Source organism: Spermophilus citellus (assembly GCF_964194105.1).
Source record: "Spermophilus citellus genome assembly, chromosome: 1".
Classification (NCBI taxonomy): domain Eukaryota; kingdom Metazoa; phylum Chordata; class Mammalia; order Rodentia; family Sciuridae; genus Spermophilus; species Spermophilus citellus.
Genome location: NC_138182.1, coordinates 26,792,925 through 26,820,793, shown reverse-complemented (window position 1 = coordinate 26,820,793; position 27,869 = coordinate 26,792,925). Strand labels below are relative to the sequence as shown.

Sequence of the window (27,869 nt, the reverse complement as noted above, 5' to 3'; positions counted from 1 at the left end):
AAGGATGTTGTGTCCGCCAATAACTAAAAAATAAATATTGGAATTCTCTCTCTTTCTCTCCCTCTCTCACTCTCTCTTAAAAAAAAAAAAAAAGAATCACAAGGTAATACATTATGACGTACCTACCATTAAATTTAAGGTAAAGAACTTTACGGTATGACCTTTGAAGTCATGTGTGCTTCTCCACATCCTGTTCCCTTCCCTCTATTTCAGAGAGGGATATCAACTACTGTTCTGAATTTAGAGTCTTATCTTTCCCTTAACCTCACTTTATATTTTGACTACGTATGTTGATATCACCAAGCCGTATCTTATTTTGCTTGGACTCTTATTGTCTGTGTGCTTTGAACTTGTTTTTTTGCTCAACATTATGGTTGTGAGATTCATCTGTCATATGAGTAGCTATAATTACGTTTACTTGTCTAGTGTGACCTATTATGAATATGTAATTTACCTATTCTGATAATGGATATTTGGATTATTTTCAGGTGTTTATTACAAGCAGTATTGATAAAAACATGTATAACATTGATGAGAAAAAGGAAATACTGTATTTCAGAGGAAATCAGGCACATGCGCACAAGAGAGAATATGGTATATTTCTTATTCCTATAGGGAGATCACAAGTAGGAGGAGTGAGCACAGAGTGGACATTTTTGTCTTCATCTATAGATCTAAATAGTTATTAGATCAGTTATTCTCTGTATTTGAAATGCTGTAGGCTATTATAGTGTCAGTCTTTTTGACCATTAGGACAGAGGTCAGTGATGCTGTGTAACCCTAATAAAGTGTCTTTCTAAAGAGATACTTAGCAAAAGAAGCCTTGAGAGTTTTATTGTTTACACAGCCTGGAAGCTGTCACTGAGTCCTTAAAGTGAAGCATGACATTGTGCAGTGATGCGCTAATGGACAAAGAAGTACAGAACAGAATCAAGGATGTCCTTTGGGAAGTTGTCAGAGTCTGTTACAAATGTAATATCAAACTGCAGTGAGATGGAACTGAAGACTTCCAAAGCACAGGCACACTTCCTGTGAGACATGGGACTTGACACAAATGGAACATCTGGCTACTTGAGCAGATTCATTCAGACCATTTATGAGCCCATCAGAATATTGAGTGGCAGGACAAGGTCAGCAATAGCAAATACTTGGCAGCCTATGTGCCAGCTCTGAAATAATTTGAAATAATTCTACTACATAGCCTTCCTGAGCTAGATGTGTACACAAAATGGCCTGTGGTAGAGCTCCTACATGACTATTAAATAACAAGTTGCAGGGGGGAAAGCATAAGCTAAGGTGGAAGGACTGTCTCAAGATTGACCCTAAGCAGTGAGGCCTAACAGGCAGACCCAGCAGCTGCAGAGCATTGTGCTGTGTGGCTGTAAGGGCTGGCCTTGCTGTTGGTGAGCAGAGAGGCTTTTGGCTGGCTGGCTGTTGAGTCTACAAAGCAGGACCACAAACAGTGACAGATGTTTAAATAGTAGGCATAGCTGCTAACAAAAGGGCAAACTTGACATGTGTCCTGGTTGGTGAGATTGTTGGTCTCATAATACTGACTTTGGTTGTACTCATGAATATGATTCAGGAAAGATGTTATGCACACACATATATAAATAAAAGCAAAGTTGTACTCCTACTTTCTACCTCTTCACAATAGAAAAAAAAAATAGGTTAAAAACAAACAACCAAAAAAAAAAAAAAAAAAAAAAAACAAAACCAAAAAACCCCAGTGGTTGCATTGAAGTACTGGAAATAGAGCAGTTTATCATTATTAGTCTTGAATTCTTTATCAAGTCTAATTGCATTTTTATTTTATTGACAGAATGCTGAAAAGACTTTTAATAATGTCCTAAGAACCAATGATGTAATCTACTTTAAGTTTCAAAGTGCCTTATATCCATTTTAGTATGCATTATTTTCTAGTTCCTTTCCAGTGATTTTTTTTTTTTTACAAGATTGCTTATTTATTTTCATTTCTTATAGGCTGTTTTCTACCTAATGGGCGTTCAATAAATATTTAACTGGACTGAACCCCAGGGAGTAAGATGTCAGGTTATGGTAACCTAATTGTATCTATAAGGGAGACACCGTTTTTCACCATCCATTTTTACCTTTGCAGTTTCAGGTTGTAGTATAATTCCAACAGTCTGAATATACTATATTTAGATTGGCAACACATTGGCCCTTTTTTAACTTTTTTGAACCAAAATGTTTTGCACTAAGTTTACCACCTTTGCAACTTTTCATCCATTTTTCTATCTTGTTGGATTTGTACAGTTATATACTACGTCAACTTTACTGACACTAGGAATTAAACTCACTGATGAGTTAGGTGAATTAAAAACATGAGGGTGAGAAAGGAATAATAGGTATGGTACAGGGACAAATAAGCAACACCTAGAAGGGATCTGAAGTGCTATATGAGCACAGCCATCAAGAGAAACAAGGAAGGAGTACTGAAGAGACTAGTCAAGGAAGAAGAACTAAGATTAGACACAAAATGATAAAGGTCCCTCACCCAAGATACAGAGATTACTAAATACTGGCTGAGAAACCTCAGATCTTTACTGTGTGAAGGAGACAAGTTTCACATTGTAAGAAACAAAATATGCTATTCTGTGTGCACACACATGTGTTTATCATGATTCTTAATCACATTTGGAGGCAGTATATCTTAAATGATCCTGTGATTTTGGACACTTTAAAGCATGAATAATATTTTTACAAAGAGATTACTTTGTTTATAAGAAAATTTCATTGTTAAGTCCTGTCATTTGTAATTTGATGAGTGAAATGTTGAATTTTTCAGTACAGAAGCAGAGAAAAACATCTTGGTTGTTAAAAAAAAATTTGTAAACTATGCAAATAGTTATTTTGAATTCTTAAAGAATAGCTTTTAATGCTTTTAAAAAAGTTACGTATTATTGGTTTAGGATAGCAATGAGTAAAGTAATTGGTCTTCCATTATGCTATTATTTATTACAGGGGGTAGTCTGTGTTGCCCTCTATTGGTGATTAATAGCTACTTTTGGCAAAGTGCTACCTTATGTATCATTTATATGTATGTAATAATTCTATCAAACAATGTGCTTTAAAAAATAAAAATTGAAAACCAGCCTAGTAGTCATGGTCATGAGTTGGAAATACGAGATTTTGGGCTTTCTTGATTTAACAGTTTTATTTACTAAGGTAGTATTAAAATACTTTTGTCCTTGATTAATTTTTATTTTTTACTTTTTTTTTTTTTTTTGTCAGAGCTCCACCTCAAATCAGGCGTCCCAATCGAGAAGTAAGACCTCTGAGGAAAGAAATGGCAGGAGTAGGAGCCCGGGGACCTGTAGGCCGAGCACATCCCATATCAAAGAGTGAAAAACCTACAAGTAGGGACAAGGATTGTAGAGCAAGAGGGAGAGATGACAAGGCAAGACTGTCTCTTTGTAATTCACTCCACTTGAAACACATGACTTTGGTGGTATTACGGTTTTTATTGGCTTTTCAGGGTCCATGGTTTTAATGTGAAAGAGTTAAAAGAAGAGTCTGATTCAAAACCTGAGTGATCTTTATATTTTGAAGGCCATGCTGCAATGTAAAAAACCTGAGAGAGCAAACATGGACACCATACAAGTATTTAGTAAAATAGATACTTTGTAGCAGTATTTCAAATCGTTTGGACACTTTAAAAACAGTATTTTAACAAATATTTGGAATGAAAATGAATAATAAATGAAAACATAGTTGTAGGAGAAAGACTTATAAGAAAGTAGATTCACAGAATGAAATGAGGGATATGATTTACTACTGCTAAAAATAAAAAAAAAATTATTTAGCCGAAATTGTAAAGTGCAATAAGACTTGTTTTCTTTAATGAGAAAACTTCCATTGGACTCAAAATAGACCAGCTTCCTAGGCATTAGGAATGTTGAGACTGACAGAATAAAACTGGTGTTTTCTGGGTATTTCTACTCAAAAGAGAGTTGAAGACATATTTACCTCTCTACCTTATGAAGATACTGAAAATGGATTATATTTTTTGGCTGTTTGTGTTTTGTTGAAATAAATTTTCATAAACAGTAGGTGAATCCATCTCAGGTCCTTTTTGGAATTAATGATGATACCAATAAATTATTTCGTGCTAAGAAATTGAGCTGGTTTCCCCCCATTATTAAAAGCCACACAAATGGATCTTGAAAATATGTATGTTAAGTATCATCTTTGTTTCTTTCTTTGTTTCTCATTTTTGTTCAGCTAACCTTAGTTTGCATTTTAGAGAATAAAAGTAGGGATTGAAGTCCAACCCTTACTCTGATATTAGCTTTTAGGTAAACTTTTAGAACAAGATAATGAACTTTGTCTTTAATTTCATGTAGTATAAGAGAAGAACTGTGGCCATGGTTTATTGGATTCTTCTATTGCTAGGCACCATTCAGAGTGATTACATAATAATTCATGCAACAGTTTCAAGAAGTAGGTATCTTATTATTGCTATTTTACAGATGAGAAAACTGTGGTATATAGCGCTAAAGTAACTTGCCAGGAGTGAAAAATGAAGCCTAGAAGAATGGAATTTGTAAAGTCGCATATCTTTGTATTCCCCCCCTCCCATATTATGTAGTATTCTTACATACCAAACTAGATTGTTAAAATCTGAATTAGATTTGAAAAAAATAATCTAGAATAAGTAAATGTTGATTTTTAAATGTGTTAATGATGCTGAAGCCGAGAACAAAACAACCAAGCAGCATTTGAATATCCAGTACCTTTTTGTCTGGAGGTTATAAGATAGTCTTTCATTTATGATGTTTTCAAATAATTTTCTAAATATTAGCTTTTTTTTAAATTGACATTTAGGTACTCAGAATGTCACTGTAAAGTAAGCCATTTATTAAAAAAAGAGAGAGAAACCTTCCACTTGTTCAGAAATAAAGGATTTTCTGAGTCACTAAAAATAAAAGGAACTAAACAAACTCATGGAAACTTCCTTAGAATTTGAAAGGTGTATTTGATTCTGATTATCATAACCCTCAAATATTCATTAGAATACTGCAGTTCCTGAAACTAACTGAATTCTATGATAGGGTTTGAAGCTGTTAGGTAAAATTGATAAATATCCTATTTCATTGAGAGGTAATTTGAAAGTGAATATTGGAAGCATCCCTTATAGTCTCTATCCCTATACCCCACCTTGGTCAGCTTCATTTTAAAATCAGCATAAATAAATAAATAAATAAATAAATGAACTAGAAAATTCAGTTTATTGCCCATAATAAAGACAGTATTAGAAAAAATTTAGTTATGTAAATATATAAAAATTTAGTTGTATCAACATATTTTTGCATTCTAGCTTATGATCTAAAGTGCATTTATTGTGTTAAGTCATGGTCAGAACTTTGAAAGCTGCTGCTGTACTCTTTATTGATATAAAAAAGTGAGGATAAGAGAAATTACATATCTTGCCCAAGGTTCTTTGTGTATTTGAATTTTTAGTGTAGTAGCAAATTTACTTGTCCTTGAGGACTCTCGTGCACAAGTACACATTCACACGCGAGTTTGTTATAAATCTGATAGAAAAGTTGTGTAGCACATAATTTATAAACAGTAAACTACCTTATATTTTTATTGTAAATTTCATAGAGCCAGTGGACTCTCACAGAATGCTTTTGCTGATTTGGCCCAGTTTTCATTTCTGTACCTGACCTGCATTTGCATTTGATGGGGAAATGTACTGCTGAAATGAATGTTGGTGGATAATGTGTTTTTATTAGTAAGATGGTAATTAAACAATAAAAATATGCTGGAATTCACTTGTTCATCAGTGACTTGAGCAGCTTTGATAATTTGGATAATTTACACATATGGAAAAATTTTTTTGTGTGCTATTTATAATGTAACAACAATTGAAATGACACACTTTTAGTTTAATTGCATTATTAAAAATTTTCTCTTCTAAAGTCTAGACAATCAACAGAACAAATCAGCTCTTTTTGTAGCATATGTCCACTGTGACAGATTTCCACATGATGCCACTGTGAAATGATTCTAGGTGAGAATGGGTAGCCTTCTACCATACAGGATTTCCACCATACAGATACTGTAGGTTTGAATAACCTCCTGAGAATAGATAACGCTAAGGTCATTAGAAGAAAGGAATTTTGAGTATTATTTTTTCTAAAAACATAATACATTCTAAATTTGTGTAATTTACTTTTTAATAATGGCAGTGTTTCATAGCTGGCTCACAAAATTCCTGAAAATTTAATTATTGACTCTCACAAGTCAAAAAGAAACAGTTCCAGCATAGCATTGTTATGTAACTTGTAACTGTCCTATAATAGGTGTAACCCTCAGGGTCAAGAAGTAGAACATTTGGTCCCTCAGAAGTTATGTTCATGATCTCTTCTAATTTCTGCCATTTTTTTCTTTCCCAGAGGCAACCACTCTTCTGCTTTCTAGTGCTATAGATTATCTATGCCTCATTTGAAACTTTATGTACAGTTAAACATTCTTTTGAATCTGGCTTTTTTTTTTTTTCTAAATATATTTGTGAGAGTCTTCCATGCTGTTGCAAATACACTAATTTATTTTCATTGTTATACAGTATATGTGTAATTAAATCTATTTCCTTTTTTAGTTGTACTTGGACACAGTACCTTTATTTCATTTATTTATTTTTATGTGGTGCTGAGGATCGAACCCAGGGCCTTGCATGTGCTAGGCGAGTGCCCTACCGCTGAGCCCCAGCCCCAGCCCAATTAAAACTATTTCTTGTCAATGGATATTTGAATTGCTTTTAGTTTGGAACTGTTATGAATAATGCTACCTGAGATCATTATATTCATCTCCTTTGAGGTGTGTGTGTGTGTGTGTGTGTGTGTGTGTGTGTGTGTGTGTTTCTGGAGAGTATATATATCTCTAGGAGTGGAATTGTTGGGTTATAGGATTTCTATGAATTAAACTTTAGTATATAATACCAAGTACTTTGGCAAAGTAGTGATCTAGTTTCCATTCTTACCTATGGAGAATGATGCTTCACATGCTTGCCAGCATTTAATGTTGCCAGTCTTTTTTAGGTGTAATCGTATTACTTGTGATTTTACCAGCATGTTTACTGTGTATTGCGCATTTGCCTTACAACTTATGAGATTGAAAACCCTTTCGTATGCTTATTAACTATTTGTATTTTCAGTGACTTGGTCCTAAGAAATATTCTGGCCTTTGGGTAGTAAATCACAGCACAAATTTTTTAAAATATTATGGCAGCTAATTTATAACATTATAAATTATAATTATAACATTATTATGTTATAATAAAGTAGTTTTTTTTGTTTTGTTTTGTTTTTTGTACCAGGGACTGAATTCAGGGGCACTCGACCACTGAGCCACATCCACAGCCCTGTTTTGTGTTTTATTTAGAGACAGGGTCTCACTGAGTTGCTTAGCACCTTGCTTTTGATGAGGCTGGCTTTGAACTTGCAATCTTCCTTCCTCAGCCTCCTAAGCCTCGGAGACTACAGGTGTGTGCCGCTCTGCCCGGCTAGTTTTTTTTTTTTTTTTTTAAAATCTAAACTCTTTGATTGAACTTATGATCTGTAATTCCAACCTTATTTGTGGAAGTTGGTGCTTTTTTACAAAAACCCACACTTGGTTTTCTTTTCCAGTATGAACATCAGCTTAGTCTTTGAGAGAGGGGATGAGCTCCTGGGTCACAGGAAGGTTCATATTCAAATCTTTTAACCCCTCGTTCAAAAGACTACTCAACATATTTTCATAGACTGAATGGTTTTGCTGTGTTCAAACCTTGCTCATTGACTCCCACTTTCAATCCCACTTACCCATTGAATCCCACTGTTCAGGGCTATTATACTAGGAGTTCATGAGCTCTGTTTCAGTGTGGTATTTCATATATAGTAAGATTAAATGTGGCTCTTAGTAGCCATATTTAAATGTTTTCTCCTTTCTTAGGATGGTTCACTCATGCTAGCTTGTCAGTGTACTACAGAAATGGTAGAATAGAGCACAAGACAACCCCTTACTTTGGTCTATTTATAATATAGCAGCCAGGGAATTCCTTTTAAACAGAGGTCAGATTATGTTCCTCTTCGGTACAAAAACTTCCATTGATTTTCTGTCTTAGACTAAAAGCCGAAGTCCATATAATGGGCTATAAGGCCCTACATGGACCGGCATCCATTACCTCTGACCCACTTTCCCCCTCCTCTTTCTCCTTTTTGTTAGTTTCCTTGTTGTTCTTGGAACTGGCCAAGCCTACTTCCACCTTGAGGCATTTATACTTGCTAATTCTGCCCCTAAATGTTTTATTTTGCTTTTTTTTACATACTGTGTCCTCTAACTTGCATGTGTGCTTCATGATGGCAGGGTTTCTATGTATTTGTTCATTGATATATTCCCTGTGTCTGGCACATAGTGAATACTCATAAATATTGTTGAAAAAAAACCAGATATATTGGTAAGTATGTAGAATCCTCTGGATCTATTATTTCAACCTAAATGTGTTTTATATTAGTTTTCCAGTGCAGTACATGACACCAGAATTATAAAGCACTGTTTTGATATATCAACCTATTTTACTTTGCAAAATAATCTTAGGGGAGAATGCAGTTTAGCGACCCTGTCCAACTTTTCCTGGGTTTGCTGCTCACATCAGGGTAGGAGTAGCCCAGGTGTGTGCTGCAGGATGCCAGAGTGAACAAAATTCACCAATTCTGGAGCTGAATCACCTAGGTTCTACCTGTGTGTCTTTGGACCATTTACTTATCCTCTCTATTCCTCAGTTTTCTCATCTGTAAAGTAAAAATAATAAAAGTATCTACCCTATGGGACTTTTAGGAAAAACAAGTTAGTTAGTATATGTCAAGAAGTTACAATAGTGCCTGCCACCCAGTAAGTAGTGTATGACTTTAAGCTATCAGTCTGACATGCTGAACAGATATGAAAGAGAACACGAAGTTACTTTTTTTTTTGCATTTCTTTTTTTTTGTTAGTTTTTCAAAACATTACAAAACTCTTGACATATCATATTTCATACATTTGATTCAAGTGGGTTATGAATTCCTATTTTTACCCCATATACAGATTGCAGAATCACATTGGTTACACATCCACGTTTTTACATACTGCCATACTAGTGTCTGTTGTATTCTGCTGCCTTTCCTATCCTCTACTATCCCCCCTCCCCTCCCCTCCCATCTTCTCTCTCTACCCCATCTACTGTAATTCATTTCTCTCCCTTTTTTTTTTTCCCTTTCCCCTCACTTCCTCTTATATGTAATTCTGTATAACAATGAGGGTCTCCTTTCATTTCCATGCAATTTCCCTTCTCTCTCCCTTATGAAGTTACTTTTTTAAAAAAAGAAATAATTAGATGTGCAAGGAATCTTGCACTTGCCTTGGGCCAGTGAGTCCAGGCAACACTGGGCAAGGAGAGACTGTGGCTTTACAGAAAGAATCAAAGGTCAGCTCTTATTCAGCTTAGACATCCTCATGACTTCAGGCCAGTGGTTTTATTACTGATTAGCCAGTAATCATGTCAGGCAACTCACTGCCTAACAAGAGATTTGACTTCTTTGTTGGACAGGACCATTGTTAGAAAAATTCTTTCTTTTGTTGATCTGAAATCTGCTTCTTTGTTACTTGATATGGGTCCTGGTTCTTTTCTTTGGAGTAAGATGAAGCAGGGTAGTTGTAGTTGGTTGTGTTGCTGGATTAGCATTTTCTTCTGCAGCTTAGATGTCCCTAATGTTCTTATCTTTTCCTTGTGGCATATTTTTTAAACCTTTGTCACCCTGGACATCCTTCCCTGGCTATAATTTGTTTGTCAGTATTTTTTAAGATGCAAAGCAAGACTAGCAACAATGCCCTGTGAAGGCTTGTTAAGCTATAGTTGTATAAATTTCTCTTGTATTCCTTGGTTATTTTATTTCTAGAATAATTTAAAAATAATCGTAGAGTGTTCCATTGATTTGTTTAAATAACTTTGTAGCATTGGCCTGATCGTAATATAAAATGTGACTCTGTGCTGAACTTATATTATGTTTGTTTGGTAGAGGTGCCATAAATTTACTTCTCTTTTTGGGGGGTACCAGGGATTGAACTCAGGGGCACTCAACCACTGAGCCACATCCCCAGCCCTATTTTGTATTTTATTTAGAGACAGGGTCTCACCGAGTTGCTTAGTGCCTTCCTAAATTGCTGAGGCTGACTATGAACTTGCGATCCTCTTACCTCAGCCTCCAGAGCCACTGGGATTATAGGCGTATGCCATTGTGCCAGCAATTTCCTTCTTTGGATAGTGTCAGTATTGATATGTCATTGAAATGTGAGGCTCTTTCTTGAAAATTTAATTTAATACTGCTGCCATATTGCCCTTGGGGGTCAGCTCCCTAGAATACTGTTTGGTCTTTACCTGGTGGCTAAAATAACAGGAGGATCTACAAAAGGGAGCTATTTAGTCCCTTCTCAGCACTTATTGTTCCTTTTGTTTATCTCAGAAGAATAGGATCAGAGAAGGTCACCCTGTTCTGTTGTCTTTTTTCAGGAGGTTGACTCACTTTAACCATTTCCACCCTTCATTTTTATTTTAGGTGGTAACTTGGGGCTGATGCTATGGGCATGGTATTTGGCTCTGCCTGTCAAAGTAGTTCCCTAGTTGAACTATCTCTGGCAAATTAGTGTTTTATGTAAGTGTCTTCAAAGCTGAGTGAATTTTGGCAATATTCCATAGCTAGAAACCCTAGTATATACTTTTAAAATAAAGCCACCATGTCATTAAATGAAGAATTTGGGGTAAAAGCATATTGCTTTAATGATCTTAGAAATATGATTTGAAGTGGTCATTTTATCATTGTCATTACAGTGACTTTATGATGTGCCTCAAAAACCCACTGGAAGAAACCCTGAATCATGAGGGGTTACTTATGGTTAAAGGAACAGGCTCAGTAAGATGCAGTTGCCCAGTCCTGACTATTCCTCGTCTGCAGCCTCTTTCTCAGATTCTTTGGAGAATCTAATAGTTCTGCCCTCTTTAATTCATCTTAGACATGAGATGATCTGATGGAATGGTATGGGTTTAGGGAGGCAGACAGACTGGAATAAATCTCCACCTTAAAAAATAAATCTCCACCTTCATGTTTACTAGTAAACTTAAATTACTTATTCTTATCTATAAAAAGAAGGAAAAATAATGTCTACCCTGCAGGTTGCTATATTTAATAATGTATATGGGATTTTCTGCTACATAGTAGTCTCAGTGAATTAATTTTCTGTTTTGTCATGTATTAATATTCTAATTATTCTGTAGTAGTGGTGGAAATCCTCTCCATTTACCAGTTCAGAGAGACTTTTTCTAGTCTGTTTGGATCTAGCAAGGAACATTTTTGTTTTATCTGCAATTATCCCCCTAAGATTGTAGGTTTGAAGATATTTATAATAAATTTGACCAGTTAATCTAATTCTGATACGTAGGGAAGAAAGGCATTTGAACAATCAGAAAACACGATTTTAAATTGTCGGAAGATATTTTAAAAATGATAATAGCTGGCTATGTTGGCACATGACTGTTACCTCAGTGACACGGGAGGCTGAGACAGGAGGATCACAAATTTGAGTACAGTCTGGGCAACTTAGTGAGAACCTGTCTCAAAAAATAGAGCTGAGGGTTTAGCTCAGTGGTAGAGTGCCCCTGGTTCAACTCCCACTTTAAAAAAAAAAAGTGATTATAACATTTTGAAAACTTAATGATGTTAATTAAAATGATCCTGTTATTGATCAGAACTTTTTTATACCTGTCCCCAGGGAAGAAAAAATATGCAAGATGGTGCAAGTGATGGTGAAATTCCAAAATTTGATGGTGCTGGATATGATAAGGATCTGGTGGAAGCCCTTGAGAGAGACATTGTATCCAGGAATCCCAGCATTCATTGGTTAGAGTCTTTTAAATTCTTGAATTAAAGTAGAGGAGAAAACAGATCATAGATTGACTTGGTGTTGAGCCTTTTCTTTTTATCCATTAATCTATTGATTATGTTCATTGATAATATGAGTACATAGAATTGATGGGAACCTTCTGTCAGAATATAACCAAGGAACCGGATGTGTTTGTGCACATCTGTAATCTCAGTGGTTAGCGGGGTTGAGACAGGAGGATTGTGAGTTCAAAGCCAGCCTCAGCCACTTAGTGAGGCCCTAAGCAACTCAGTGAGACCCTATCTCTAAATAAAATATAAAAAAGGGCTGGGGTTGTGGCTCAGTGGTTGTGTGTGTGTGTGTGTGTGTGTGTGTGTGTGTAAAACCAAGGATATTTCACATTAATTTGATGTTGATTTAACTGACAAAGTTCATTAATTAAATAACATGTCTTAATAACTGTAGTGTTTTCACTGATCATTTTATGCAGTAAGGATTAGAACAATGTTCTTAATATTAAAATAATTTCATAAGTAAAAAATACAAAAGAATTAGTTTCAACCATAAATCATAGCATCCTGGATAAACATCATAAAACTTTGTTGTTCTTACACAGGGATGATATAGCAGATCTCGAAGAAGCAAAGAAATTGCTAAGAGAAGCTGTTGTTCTTCCAATGTGGATGCCTGATTTTTTCAAAGGAATTAGAAGGCCGTGGAAGGTGAGGATTTATTAAAGTAGTTTTGGTATAAGAATGTTGCTTGCATGGTAATGAAAGGCAGCATTGCTGGAGATGTTTATGTGTCTCACACGGTTTGTGAATGTCAGGGGAGGTCTGTGGACATCCAGAACACATGGGTTTGAATTAGGTGCTGTGGCTGTGTGCCAAACATGGGCTTGGAGGGTTGAAGCTATTGTCTTTTGGTTTTTTTCCCCCTCAAGTCTGAGCTAGAGGCCAATTTTAAGAATTTCCAAGATGTTATTTCTGTAAATAAAAAATAAATTAAACAGCAATATCACATAGTCTTACAGAATAAGTGTTTGATCAAATGAATACCTTTTTTAAGTTGTTGTGTTTCTCACTAGTCATTAATTTTTCTGATTTTCATTTAATCGAGGCTCAGTATAATTCTCAGACAAAATCAGAAAGTTTGTTTCTTTCTAGCTTACCTGCTACCATAGAGTTAAAGCCTATCCAGGCCCAAGTCCCTTAAGTTCACAGTGTCATTCTACATATCAGAAACTCTCCCAAGCTCTCTGGAAACTACCTTCCTGCTTGGAATATTTTTTTTAAACCTCTTTATTTTATTTTTATGAGGTGCTGAGGATCGAACCCAGGGCCTCGCACATGCTAGGCGAGCGCTCTACCGCTGAGCCACAACCCCAGCCATATATTTTTTTTTTAACTTAGCCATAGGCAGAGTCTTCCATTTATTTTGATTAGTAGAATGTAATGAAAGCCTGCTCTTACTTTGCTCTTCTGGCTTAGCTAGAAAGGTCTGTTTGTTTGTTGAATGCTTCATCCTCTTTATTCATGGGCCAGAAAGAGAGGAGGACACATTGTGAATTTACCTGAATAGTCTGAAACACTCATAATGCTTAGACTGCCTCTCATAGCTTGAAAGCTTTTAAAGACTATATTTATTATAGATCACTTTTATTTCTAATATGTACTTTATTTTGATTGACAAATAGTGTGTGTTTATGCAATACAGTGTGATATTTCAAACAGTATACAGTGTATAATGATAAAATCAGAGTAATTGGCATATCCATTATCTCAAATATTTGTCATTTCTTTATGTTGGAACATTCAGAATCCTCTTTAGCTAACATACAATTAATTGTTGTCAGCCATAGTTACGCTATTTGCTGTAGAACATTACAGGTTATTCCTCCTATCCGGCTACTTGTTGACCACCTTCTTCCCATCCCCTTCTTTCCCATGCCCTTCCCATCCTCTAATATTGAGACCATTTTTTTTAGGTTCCACATATAAATGAGAAAGTGTAGTATTTGTCCTTTTATGCCTCACTTACTTTACTTAACACGATGTCCTCAAGGATTATTCCTGTTGCCACACATCACAATACTATTCCACGACAGACATAACATTGTATTCCTTAATTCACAAATGAAAGTCTAGGCTATTTCATATCTTGGCTCTTGTGAATAGTGCTACAATAAACAATGGAATGGGAGTGCAGATATGTTTTTGACATACTGATTTTATTTCCTTTGGATATGTACACTCAGTACTGGGATTGCAAGATTATATGGTAGTTCTATTTCTAATTTTTTTTTCTGTTTTCCATAATTGCTGTATGATTTATGTTCCCACCAACAGTATTTGAGAGTTCTCTTTTGTTCGTATCCTTACCAGCACTTATTATGTTTTTATCTTTTGGTAGTAGCCATAGGGGTAAGGTGACATCTTATTGTGGTTTTGACTTGAATTTCCCTGGTGATCAGTGATGTTGAGCATTTTCCCATATACTTATTTGCCACTTATTCCTCATTATTGGTTTGTTTAGGTTTCTGTTTCTTCATGATGCAGTCTTGGTAGGTTATATGTGTCTGGGAAGTTACACATTTCTTCTAGGATTTCCAATTTGTTGTTATGAAGTTGTACGTAATAGTCCAGAATAATCTTTGTATTTCTGTGGTATCAGTTTAATAAATCCTTTTTCATTTCTGATTTTTTTTATTTACTTGGCTCTTCTTCCTCCCTGTCCTCCCCGCTCCCCTCTCTCTTCTTAGTCTAGTTAAAGGTTTGTCAATTTTGTTTATCTTTTTAAAAACCCCAAATTTTCTTTTGTTGATCTTTTGTATTATTTTAGTCTCAATTTATTGTTTCTTTTTTTCCTTTTTTTACCTCCCTCCTTTCCTCCCCCTCACCTCCCCCCTCCACCTCCCTCCCTTCCTTCTTTCCTCTCTCCACTTCCTTTCTTCCTTCTATTAGTTATGAGTATGGTTTGCTCTTGCTGTTTCAGTTCCTTGAGTTGTACTATTAAATGGTTTATTTGAGATCTTTTTCCTTTTTTGAAGAAGACATGTATTGCTCAATTTCACTCATAGTATTTCTTTTGCTGTTTCCCATAGGTTTTGGTGTTTTATGCTTCTTTTTTCATTTGTCTTAAGACATTTTAAAATTTCTGTTTTAATTCTTCAGGTTATTCAGTAACATGTTATTTAATTCCCATGTATTTGTACAATTCCCACAGGTCCTTTTGTTGACTTCTAATTTTATTCCATTTTATATGGTCAGAAATGATACATAATAATGATTTTGATTATTAAAAAATTGTTGAGACTTGTTTTGTAACAAGGTTTATCTTGGAAATTTTTTCATGTTCTGATGAGAAAAACATTAGGTGAAATATTCTGTAAATTGGTTCCATGTGGTCTATAGTATAGTTTAACTCAGGTTTCTTTGCTTATTTTCTGTCTGGATGATTGATCTATCCATATAGGTGATGGAGTACCCAACTATTGTATTTGTAGTGAAGGTTAACTTGTCAAGGTTACTGTTGACAGGTAGTGATCTTCTCTTGTCATTTATGTAATTTTTTTCTGTTTGTATTTCCTTTTAGATTTAGTAATATTCGCTTTTTATATTTCAGTGATCCTCTGTTGGGATGTGGATATACATAATATTTGTTTATTTATATATGTGTATCTGTCTCCTCGAATTTATATATATATCTATGTGTGTATATAAAATCCTCTTACCACTGTGTAATAACCTTCTCTGCCACTTTTTATGTATTTTTTTCTTTCACTGTTTTTAAGGTCATTTTTTTTTTTAATTGGAACTTTGTAGATATACATAGTATTGGGTTCATTCTGACAAACTTGTCCATCATGGAGATCAGTTTCAGTGGGTGATCCTCCCATTCTCCTTTCTCTACTAGACTTCCTTTTGCTTGTCTATTAATTTGTATTTGATTGGTTCTTTGTTATCCTTCCTTCCTCTTTTACTGTACTTTACTCAAGCTTCTGCAATTGTCTTTTTATGATTTTTTGTGGTATTTTTTTTTAGTTATAGTTGGACACAATACCTGTCTTTTATTTATGTATTTTAATGTGGTGCTGAGGATCGAACCCAGGGCCTCACACATGCTAGGCGAACGCTCTACCAGTGAGCCACAGCCCCTGCCCTTTTTATGATTTTTGATGTAGAGTTTGTTTTATCTGGAATGAGTAGCTACTAGCTTGCTTTTGGTTTTCAGGTGCATATAATATATTTTTCCATCTCTTCACTTTTGGTCTCTGGGTGTCTTTATCAGTGAAGCAAGTTGTTTATAGGCAACATATAGTTGTGTTTTGCTTTTTTTTTTTTTTTAACCTAGTCTGTCTATATCTGTTTTTTAATTTTTTTTTTTTTTTTTTTGAGTTCTAGCTGGACACAATACCTTTATTTTATTTATGTGGTGCTGAGGATCAAACCCAGGGCCTCACATAGTGAGACAAGTGTTCTACTGCTGAGCCCCAGCGCCAGCTCCTAGCTATATCTTTTAACTGGAAAATTTAATTCATTTGCATTCAGAGTTACTGTTAATAGGTAGTGATCTACTTTTGTCATTTTGTTAATTTTTTTCTGTTTGTATATCCTTTGTTTCTTCCTCTCTTATTGACCTTTGTGATTTGATACTTTTCTGTAGTAATAAGATTTCACTATTTTCTGTTTCTCCTTTGTGTATGTATTTATGAAAGTCTTCTGCTTTCATGTGTTTTCATGATGGTAATTATCACCCTTTTGCTTCCAAATGTAGGACTCCCTTAAGCATTTCTTATAAAACCAATCCAGCTTTTTTTTGAGAAAAGCTTTACTTCTCCATGATTTCTAAAGAGTAGCTTTGCTGGGTATGTTATTCTTGACTGGTAGCTGTTTTTCCTTAGCACTCTGCTGGCTTGCAGGTTTCTGCTGGGAAACTGCTATTAGTCCAGTGTTGTAGATTTCCTAGCACATCACACTTTTTCTTTTGTTACTATTAGAACTCTGTCTTGACTTCTGCACTTGGTTTTAATGTGCCTTGGAGAGAACCTCTTCCAGGTAAGCCTATGAGCTTTATGGGTTTGAGGTCAGTATCTCCCCCAAGACTTGGGCAGTGTTTGATGATTATTCTGTTTGATATGTTTCTGTGGCTTTCTTCATCTCTTTTCCTTCTGGAAACCCCATAGTTCAATATCTGATTGCTTATTAGGAATGTCCCAATTTTGCATAAGCTTTCTTTGCTCTTTTTATTCTTTTTTTAAATTGTTGTTTTTACATTCTGAGTGGGTTAATCTAAAAGATCTGTCTTCAAGTTAAGAAATTCTTTCTTCTGCTTGATCTAGTCGATTGGATCTCAGTTGTTTCATTTCATTCTTGATTTCTTCAGTTGCAGGGTTTTTGTTTGATTCTTCTCATGTAATATTTTTGTTGAATTTCTTATTCAGATCATGACTGACTTGTTTATATTCCCTTATTTCTCAATGAACTTTTAAAAGATTATTATTTTGATTTCCTTTTGAAACATTTCACAAGTTTCCTTTTCCTTGATTCCAGTACTGGGGAATTATTGTACTTCTTTGGGGGTGTCATTTTTCTTTACTTTTTTTTTTTTTTTTTTTGGTGTGTGTGTAGTTTTGTTTTTGTTTTTCTTTTCTACATTGATGTATGAGCCTTGGAAAGTTGCCCTTTCCAATTTTATGGGATGTTTACCTGACCTTCCCTATGGGGGAGAGCGCCGTGGTGGGTGAAAAGGTGCTGGTTGGGTTGGTGTGTCCGCTGATTCTGAGTGGACACAGTAGTGTCATTTCTGTGCAGTTTCTTTAGCTGCAATCCTCGTCAGTGATGTCAGTGGTTGTGTCAGTGGCCGAGGTTGTGTTTGTGACTCTGTTGGATGTTCATGGGTGCCCAGAGTGGTGGCTGTGTCGTGGGTTCTCTGGAGGGGTGGGGCCAGTGCCTAGCTGACTGTGAGGCAGGATTTGAGGGTGTATTGGGCCCCCAGCTATATGAGGGTTTCCCCTCTGTGCAAGTCCACTGTTCTCCAGGGGATGGGACACAACTTATAGTTTTGGAAGCCATGTTATGAGCCTTTCTGCTCAGCCTATGGTTAAGCATCTGAGGTCATGGTCTTTGGTCACTTGTGTGAGCATCGTGGGGAATGACAGTGGAATATCAACACTGAAGATACACGATGGCTGCTACCCCCAGAGCAGGATGAGCTCCAGCAGTGGATCCAGTTTGAAGATGGAACCCAGCTAGAGCAGCTCAGGTCACAGAGATGGGAATGTATAATGTGGGTTTATTCTCAGCCACCTGAACTCATAGCAATTCTTTAGATTTTAGGGCCTGTTGGGGCTGCAGGATTATTCTGCATAGTCATCTGCTGTGGCCAGGAGAACCGTAGCCAGTCTCTAGCTTACCTTTTTTAGGTAAAGAGAGGTCTGTCTTTGCTCCAGGCCATTTGGCCAGGGAGATGGTGAGGAGAGGCAGTTTTCTTCACAGTGCGTCTTGGGGTTTGCATGCTCCGTGTGAGGAAAGTAGGATATCGCCACTTTCGTGGCTGCAGTGTACTCCCTTGTCACTCCAATTGAAATACAGTTGATGAGTGACAGGTAGCTCTATTTGGCTGTCTTATTAACATCCTGCTATAGATTATTTCTGATTTTATTTTGGGAACATATTACCAAAAACTTCCTCTTTACTATAGCTTTTAGAAATATTTAAAAGACAAAAGGTTTTAAGTAGGTATTTACAGTGTATTGTATGTTTATGCTCTTATATTTTAATGAAACATTTAATGATTAAGGACTGATGTTATACTTTAAAAGCACACATTTGCTACAATAAAGCTTGTTTGTGTCATAAAGTAATACATAATCTGATTGGTTGAGAATCTAATTTTAGCTATGGTATTTGTAAAACTAAAAACAAATGATTGAGTTACATAGCCAATATCTTGTGTCATTTTAGAAAGCTTAAAATTTATTGTTTCCTAGACATAGTTTCTTTTTTTAGGACCAGTTTTATCATCAGTTTATATATTTGAATCACAGTAAAACAAAACAACATTAAAAACAAGCACAGATGTTTGGGGTAGCCAAATAGTGATGCCTATATATGGCTTCTGGTGGTTGTGAGGTCAGTCCTTAATTCCTTCTGAATTTGTGGTCTGCCAGTTGAAGTTTCCAGCTTCTTTCATATGTCACCCTCTCTCTTTGATCTACCCTGTGATTTTCATGATAGGGCAACATTATAGGTATTTTTTTTTTCAAATTGCTTAACTATACAAGAATATTAGAGGATTTACTATTCCATTTATCTAGAATCATAGAGGTTAATAAAATTGAAGTAAAGAAAATGGACATTTTATTATTTAATAAAACTATCATTTTTATTATGTCAAATCATCAATGGAGAGGAGTTTTGCAGTAGAGGATCTATATTTTGACATGAGATCCATTTTACTTCTGGGTGGCTTCCCCAAAGGAGGGCCTACCAACTGACATTTAGGTTACATCCCTAAGAGGATAAAGTTTCCAGGCTGGCGTGACAGTGATATGTGGGACAAGGGGCAAAAGTATCTGACCAAAGGTGAGTGTAATTTGCAACCATTTTTTTAACCTTCAAAAGTTTAACATACCTTGACTTTCATAATTTTTTTTTTCTTAATAGAGGTCTTTAGCTGTTTTCTTTTTTTGTACTGGGGCTTGAACTCAGGGGTACTTGACCACTGAGCCACACCCCAACCCTATTTTGTGTTTTATTTAGAGACAGGGTCTCACTGACTTGCTTAGGGTTTCGATATTGCGGATGCTGGCTTTGAACTTGTAATCCTCCTGTCTCAGCCTCCCAAGCTGCTGGGATTACAGGTGTGTACCACCGTGCCCACTTTAGCTATTAACTTTTAAGCTGTTTATTTCACTGTTAAAACTGATAAAGTCAAATCATATTTTATTTCTCCTTGATGTGCTTTTGTAGTATTTATTGTCCAGTGGATTAAGAAAATATCGTAAACATTGATTTGCAATGAATCTTATTCCTGACTAATGAATTCTTGTCTGTATTAGAAAAATAAAATTCTAGGATATGGAAATTTGACTTTTAAAAGTTATATTAGACATTTTAAGAGATTTTTGAGTTATTTAGAAATTTGTTACCCCTAAAAATTAAAGTTTAAAAAATGGGACAGTAAATAGATTTTAGAAGATGTGAAAGTAGAGACCACAAAAATACCTCAAATTTATAAAAGTTTTTAAAATCTAAGTTCTAGAATTTTAGAATTGAAATGAGCATTTGAGATCATCCTATCAAATCCCTGAAATTTGACACTAGAAAATTAAGGTCCAGATAGGTTGTGATAGCCATGATCGTTCTTTTAGAAAATTTAAAATTCAGTGTGTCTGAGCTTATTACATCTATCAGCTTATTACACCTCTCCCTCCCCAGCATACTTTTTCCCATATCAGGTGTGAAGTCATTTATTTAGCCATCAGATACTTATCTAGCTCTGTTATATATAAGGATCTTGGTTGAGAACTTGGAACACAGATGGGATTTTCAAGACATGGTGCCTGGTCTGTGAGACATCCTGGAGGGAGCGTTAGGCAGATGCAGGAGGCTTTCAGTTAAAGACAGCGGAGGAGTCTGATGGGTGCCGCAGGCCACATGTGCTCTCAGAGCTCAGCAGAGAGCAGACTCGCCATGATTAGAGAGGCTTCATGCCTGAGGTGGTGGGATTTGGAGGACTGCGAGAATTTTATTATGTTGGGGCAGACATTTCATTTGATATTGGAACTTCAGGGGAATAGGATGTAAGCAGCAGAAGGTAGGTGAGAAAATATAAATATGTTATATAGATACGTTGGAGTTTTATAAGAGAGGTAGCAACAAGGTACAGACATGGCTTACTTTATTACACTTTGATTTATTGTACTTTGCACATATTGCATTTCTTAAAATAAATTGAAGATTTGTGGCAACCCTCTGTCAAGCAAGTTTAATGGGTCCATTTTCCTAACAAGTCATATGATCATTCGCATTTTTTTAACAAAGTATTTTTATTTAAGGTATGTACATTTTTTAAACATAGTGCTACAATATAATGTAAGCATACCTTGTGTACGCACTGGGACACCAAAAACTCTGTGTGACTTGATTATTTCAACATTGGTTTTATGGCAGTAGTCTACAACGGAAGCCTGAATGTCTCCAGAGTATACCTGTATTGATCAAGGGCATAGACCCTGGATCCAGACTGTCTCCGTGCAAATTCTGGCCCCTTTCTACTTTCTTGCTTTGTTATCTTCAGCATTTACTGAATTTCTTCATGCCTCGTTTCCTTGTCTATAGAATCCCAATAAAAGACATCTTACTGGATTTTTTTTTTTAAAGAGAGAGAGAGTTTTTTTTTAATATTTATTTTTTAGTTTTTGGTGGACACAACATCTTTATTTTATGTGGTGCTGAGGATGGAACCCAGCGCTCTGCACATGCTAGGTGAGCGCGCTACCGCTTAAGCCAATTCCCCAGCCCCTTACTGGATATTTTAAGGATTAAATGAGTTAGAGGCCTTAGAATACTGATAGTAGTTAGAACTATGTAAAAGTTAAATAGATAATTAGTGGAGGATTCAAATGGGAAGATAGGTTGAAACCAGATTAATTGTGGGAGTTTGAGCCTTTTCTTGTAGGCATTGGGGAGAACTCTTTGGGCAGCGAAGGTAGCATAGTTACACGGGGAGGGTTTGGGAAGAACAGTCTGCTTCCCAGGAGTAGCAAAAGACAAGAGGCAAAGAGTGGGTTCAGAAGTGGTTAGCAGTAGTTTAGGCTTTTAAACTCAAAGGGCCTCTTAAGATGGTGATTATGAAAATAGAAGTGACAGATGCTAGTTGTATTTAATGGAGGAGAATGATAAGCTTTCAGATGTAATATATATGTGAAGAAGGAGACAGGGCAAAGATAATATCAAGACTTTGCCTCTGGGTAAAGAGTGAGGCGACATAAATGTAGAACTTGGGTTTATTATTGTTGTTGAAACTTTAACAAGAGCTGAGGTGCTTCTGGGAAAAGAGATAATGAATTCCTTTTGAGTTTGAGAATTTAGTATAGTATTCATGTGGAAGTACACCATTAGTGTTGGATATGCAGGGCTGAAGTTTGTTTGTTTTGGTATTGGGATTGAACCTAGCCCTTTTTTATTTTTTAATTTGACACAGGGTCTCACTAAGTTGCTTGGGGCTTGCTGAATTGCTAAGGCTGGCTTTGAACTTCTGGTCCTCTTGCCTCAGATTCCCAAGGGGATGAAGTTATTGAGAGAGGTGAAGGACAAGGATATTCAGTGCCATTCAAAAATGAATATCTCTAGGATGAAATTTTCTCTAAAAAAATAATAGGCCTTCCTTATAAATTTTAAGTCCAAATTATGTCACTTTGTTTTTCCAAGGCAACACTTAAAATGATACTAAGAAGATAAGGGCTTGCCCAGAAGGTAGACTGCTGTATTTCTCAGTGGCTCAAATATATACGTATGCCTGAGTCACTCTTACATTGAGACTCTATTCATCCACCAGGCCTACCTCAGCACTTTCTAAACTGCACTGTAATTTATTTATCTCTGTCCCCCATTAAATTTAAAATTTTCTTAAAGATTTATGTGTGATTTCTGACTAGGTCAACCATGTATCCTCAGGGCCTAACACTTCGTAAGGATTCAGTAAATGTACCTTGGGGAAATACATATTTATTAGTTACCACGTGTCAAGTGATAGGCTAAGTGCAGAGGACCAAAATGATTAAATAACAACCCACAGGAAATCATGGTCTTTGTGCAGATAAATATTTATTATTACAGATGCAGTGTATTGCGTGCAGTTTTTGTTCCACAGGACAGTGTGGTAGTAAACATGCTGCTGTGGCAGCAGAGAGGAGTAACTAGATCTGTGATGGAGAATATCAGGATGGTTTCCAGAGCAGGTGCCTCTGAGCCGAGACTTGAAAGACACCAGAGTTCAGTAAGCAAATGTGACGAGGAAAGTCCCTAAGGCAGAATGGTTGTCTGTCCAAACGTGAAAGGTGTAGGAGGATGTAGTGTGTTTGGGGAAATATGGCTGAAGCATAGAGTGTTTCTATGGGTCATGTAACAAAAGACTGCTGAGTAGCTGGAGGTAGCTGCCTTTCTTGAAGAGCCCTATGTGTCATGCTAAAGATACTGAGTCATCGAAGAGCTTTATCTGGAGATGACTTGCAAACGTAGAAAGATGCTCTTCCAGTAGCAGGAGGATTGATTGGTTGGAGGTGGACATAGCTAAAGAGAGGTAAGGGATATAATGAAGAGGCTGTCACAGTATTCAGAGCCACGGCACTGACTGTTTGGCCTGGATTTGTAAGAGGTGTTGAGAAAAAGTGAAAAAGGGAAAGGGAGAGGGATGAGTTGTATGACTCCCAGATTCCAGGCTCAGCTGAAGGCTTATGTGGCGATTTCTGACACCACCTATGCAGAGTTGGGCCAAACTTCACAGGCTGAGAGCAGTTTTCCTCAAAATAAAAAAGACATTTTCTGTGACATGTTGAACCCAACATTTCTTGCCCTCAGTAAGGGACCAATCCTACCTTCCACATTCATCTATAATATATACCTTTTAGTCAAAAAAATTAAGATGCATTTGAGGTAATAAGGTAGCAGTGAAATTTACTGGTCATTCCAACATAATCAAATTAACTAGAATTGTGTCAGCTTAATGTAATATAAATAAAATAGTATTAATCATAAAAGAGCCACTAAATACATACTAAAAACTAACCTTGAACTGCTTCTTATATCTGAAAACAAATACATCAAGTATTCTACAAAAACAAATCAGTGAATAATGAAAATGTCTTAAGAAAACCAACCCTCTGATGTCTTGAAGATCAGTGAATTTTTACATGGTTATTATTATTTCATCTCCTCAGGAACTTACTCCTGTAATTGTCACCTGTTTCCTATATCTTCTTATCTACTGGCTTTTTCTCCCCACAGTATAGAAACTTACTTCAATCACTCTTCACTTTTTTTCTATCTATAAAATGATACTCCTGCCAAATGTACTGTGACAGCTGTGTTTATGTACTTCAACATGATAATTTATAAAAAAAGTATTTTAATCTGAAAAATCATTTAATTCATCTTTTGAAATTTCAGGGTGTGCTGATGGTTGGACCCCCAGGCACTGGTAAGACTATGCTGGCAAAAGCTGTTGCCACTGAATGTGGCACAACATTTTTCAATGTTTCTTCTTCTACACTGACGTCTAAATACAGAGGTGAATCTGAGAAGTTAGTCCGTCTGTTGTTTGAAATGGTGAGTGATGGTGTATTCAGATTTAAAGTACTATTTGTGTGGGCGTATGGTGGCCCCACATTCTAGGTCCATTCCCCTAGGAGTCCTTTCAAAAAGGGCTTGTGGTTATATTTCAATAGTTCTGGACATACACCCGCCTTGAGCAATGGGGCGGTGGGTTTTGTGAGATAGTTGATGTTCTTCAGTGTGTCTTTCTCTCTGAAGAGGGCCCTCTGGTGTCTTGCTCAGTGGGAGTAGAAGAGATTCTGGCTGTATATAGATCAACTGGATAGTGTTTCTGGATATCCAGAAGATTGGTGGAGCAGAAGAATATTTTTATATGTATTTAATATATATATTAAATAGCACAGATCACTTCATCAGAAACTGATGTAGCATTAAAACTTGTTCCTTTTTCAGAAAGAATTTGTAATAATTAAGAATGCATGTGGGCTGGGGATATAGCTCAGTTGGTAGAGTGCTTGTTTTGCATGCACAAAGCCCTGGGTTCAATCTCCATCACTACACATACACACAAAAAGAATGCATGTTTGAGGATAGAAGTTGATTTATCTTTCAAACTTTTTTCATTATGGATATTACCAAACACAAAAGTAGAATAGTATGGTGAGGGGCTGGGGATATAGCTTTGTTGGTAGAGTGCTTGCTTTGCATGCACAAGGTCCTGGGTTCAATCCCCAGCATCACCAAAAAAAAAAAAAAAAAAAAAAAAAAAAGCTACATGGGGATTCACCATACTATTCTATCATCCAACTTTACCAACCATATAACTTTTTCAGTTTTAGAAAGTTTTACTTATCTAATTGATTTAACTTCTGTTACTAACCAGATTGTGGTGGCTTTAAAGTTGAAAGTTAGGTTTTCAACTTTCATTTGCTTTATTTTAAAAGGAAAAAAATGATATTTTAAAAATATTCAAATTATTTTATGAGATAGATGAATAATTTCTTTAAAATATTTTTACAAAGGCTAGGTTTTATGCCCCTACCACAATCTTCATTGATGAAATAGACTCTATCTGTAGCCGAAGAGGAACTTCTGATGAGCATGAGGCAAGTCGCAGAGTCAAGTCTGAGCTCCTAATTCAGATGGATGGTAATTGATATTTAATTATGTTTCAAAACTGGTATCTTTACGTTTTTAGCTTTGCATAAAATCATACTTTGGATGTTTTCAGAGAATGGACTAAAAGGAAGTCTGAATTTATTTTTAACTACTTATGTACCCACCCACTTGTTCATCTGTTGGTGAATTAGTACAGGACCACCGAGGCCTTCAAGGAGCCTCTGTGACAGCAGAGGCTCTAGAGGTGTGACCTAAAGTTCCAGGGGTCCTTGAGACCCCTTAAAAGGCTTTGCAAGGCCTAAACTATTTTAATAGTAATATCAAGACTTTGCCTTTTTACTCTCATTCTCTCACAAGTGTATGGTGGAGTTTTTCAGAGACTATAAGACTTAGGAGTAGCAGAAAAGGTAGAAACCAGAAGCAGATGTGAAAATCCAGCTGTTCTCTGTTGAGTCAGACATTAAAATGTTTTAAAAAGTCTCTTTTTACTAAACTTATTTTCACAAAATATGTCATTTATGTTAACTATTCATGGATATATTATTATTTTAAAATAATCATATTTTATAAATTTAATTTATAAATGGTGAATATCAGTAGATATACTCCACACATACAAAAGCTCTTTGGCACTCCCAAGAATTTTTAAGATTGTAAAAGGGTTCTGAGACTGAAAATTTTGAGAGCCACTTTTAGCCAGGAAGCAGACAACCAATGAGAAAATTTGTAATACATGCTGATATGTTCTGTGGTAGAAGTAAGCTCTGGGTGCAGTGAAAACACAGTAGGAGTCTCACCACCCAGACTAAGGGAGTCATGAAGGGGATAGATGAGTTGGGCTTTGAAGCATTGGTTAGGGTTGTCCAGACAAAGAAAAAAAGGCATTGGGTAGCCACCCAAAAGAGTTTTGTGCTTAGAGGTGCTGCTTCCTCTGCTAGTGCGTGGTATGCACCATGAGAAAAGATTAAAAGCTATTAAAAAATATCCAGAGTATTTGTTTCAAAATAGTTACCCACTGACCATGAATACTTAATATTTATGGTGTGTTATATGTAGTGTCTTTTCCTCAGTTTGCCATTTTAACTTTTGCTTAAGTATGTGAGAAAGGAGCAGCTGTATTATGTTTTACAGGAAGGGTGTAGGGGAGAGTATTAGTTGTTCAAAATTGGAAAAAAAAACTGAATACACATTTAATCAGCAAAATTTCATTGAGACGTGTTTGTGACTGTGGTTGATTTATCAGTTGGACAGCTTGATTCTTTGGGATAGGACTGAAATAGGAGTTTTAGTATTAATTTAATATGAAAATGCATATTAAACTTGGTGGCTCTAAAACCACTAATTTGTTATACCAGGCTAGAAAATCGTATCAGTAAAGTTTGTGAGGTTTTTTATTTTTTTTAAAGAATATTTTTAGTTATAGATGGACACAATATCTGTACTTTAATGTATTTATTTTTATGTGGTGCTGAGGTTTGAACCCAGTGCCTCACGTGTGCTAGGCAAGCACTCTGTATAATTCACCCATTATTTCCAGAGTTTCTGTTATGTGATCTAAAATCTTTTAATGTTCTTTTCAGTGCCTTATAGTTATACATAATATAGGGGTTTATTTTGACATAATCAAACGTGCATGGAATATAATTCGCTTCACTTCAGTCCCTAGTACTTCTTTCCTTTCCCTCCTCCCTTCCCCCATTTCCCTTTCTCTACTTTGACCTGAAATTTTATTTATATTTCTTAAATTTTAACTCTGAAAAGGCAGACTCTTTGTACATACTTGTAGTTGATTTGGTTATAAAAGTAAACAGTATTTAAATTAGACTCAGAACAAAAATAAAATAATTTTTGAGGAAATTTGTGGTTAAAAAAAGAAAGAATGAAGCCGGGTATAGTGGTTAATGCCTATGATCCCAGCGACTTGGGAGACAAGGCAGGAGTGTTGCAAATTTGAATCTAGTTCAAGACCCTGTCTCGAAAGAAAAAAGTATGGGGATATAGCTAGAGAAAGAAAAAGAAATAGACTAGTATCTGATGTCTTTTCAGAAGAAATATACTTATTTTCTTAGAAAATTTAGTTTTTCTTACTGCATTAGAACCCTGAACAAGATTTTGTGAATTTTTTTACTTCCTTGTTTTGTAGTTATCTGTTGTTGTGTCTCATTTTGTCACCAATTCTGCCACAAGCACTATGATAGAAATGTTAGTTGAATAAAATAATAAAGGGCTGTAATAAAAACAGTGACAGCCTTTCCTCTCTTAATGTGTCTAGGAGTTGGAGGAGCTTTAGAAAATGATGATCCTTCCAAAATGGTTATGGTATTGGCTGCTACCAATTTCCCATGGGACATTGATGAAGCTTTGCGAAGGAGATTAGAGAAAAGGATATATATACCTCTCCCAACAGGTATGATACCTTCCTTTTATTGTACCTTGAATTCTTCTGTCATTTCTGGTTACCTTTTTCTCTTTATCTCTTTATTCCATTGTCATTCTGCTTAAATAAGTTTGTAGCATCACAAAACCAATTTGTAGTAGATGGAAACAGAGGCC

At 35.8% G+C, this 27,869-nt stretch overlaps 1 protein-coding gene across 4 annotated transcripts in view; it reads left to right on the top strand.

Annotated features, from left to right (window-relative positions):
* Positions 1 to 27,869, top strand: part of KATNAL1 (katanin catalytic subunit A1 like 1) — an 81,470-nt gene that overhangs the window by 31,649 nt on the left and 21,952 nt on the right. For 3 of the 4 annotated variants that reach the window (XM_081281576.1, XM_081281575.1, XM_081281577.1), the window contains 6 exons: positions 3,256 to 3,421; positions 11,809 to 11,936; positions 12,536 to 12,641; positions 24,093 to 24,251; positions 25,220 to 25,346; positions 27,589 to 27,723. In XM_081281576.1, coding sequence (XP_081137702.1) covers positions 3,256 to 3,421; positions 11,809 to 11,936; positions 12,536 to 12,641; positions 24,093 to 24,251; positions 25,220 to 25,346; positions 27,589 to 27,723 — 821 coding nt within the window. The remainder of the gene's footprint in view (positions 1 to 3,255; positions 3,422 to 11,808; positions 11,937 to 12,535; positions 12,642 to 24,092; positions 24,252 to 25,219; positions 25,347 to 27,588; positions 27,724 to 27,869) is intronic. The other variant, XM_081281578.1, reaches the window with a different exon arrangement.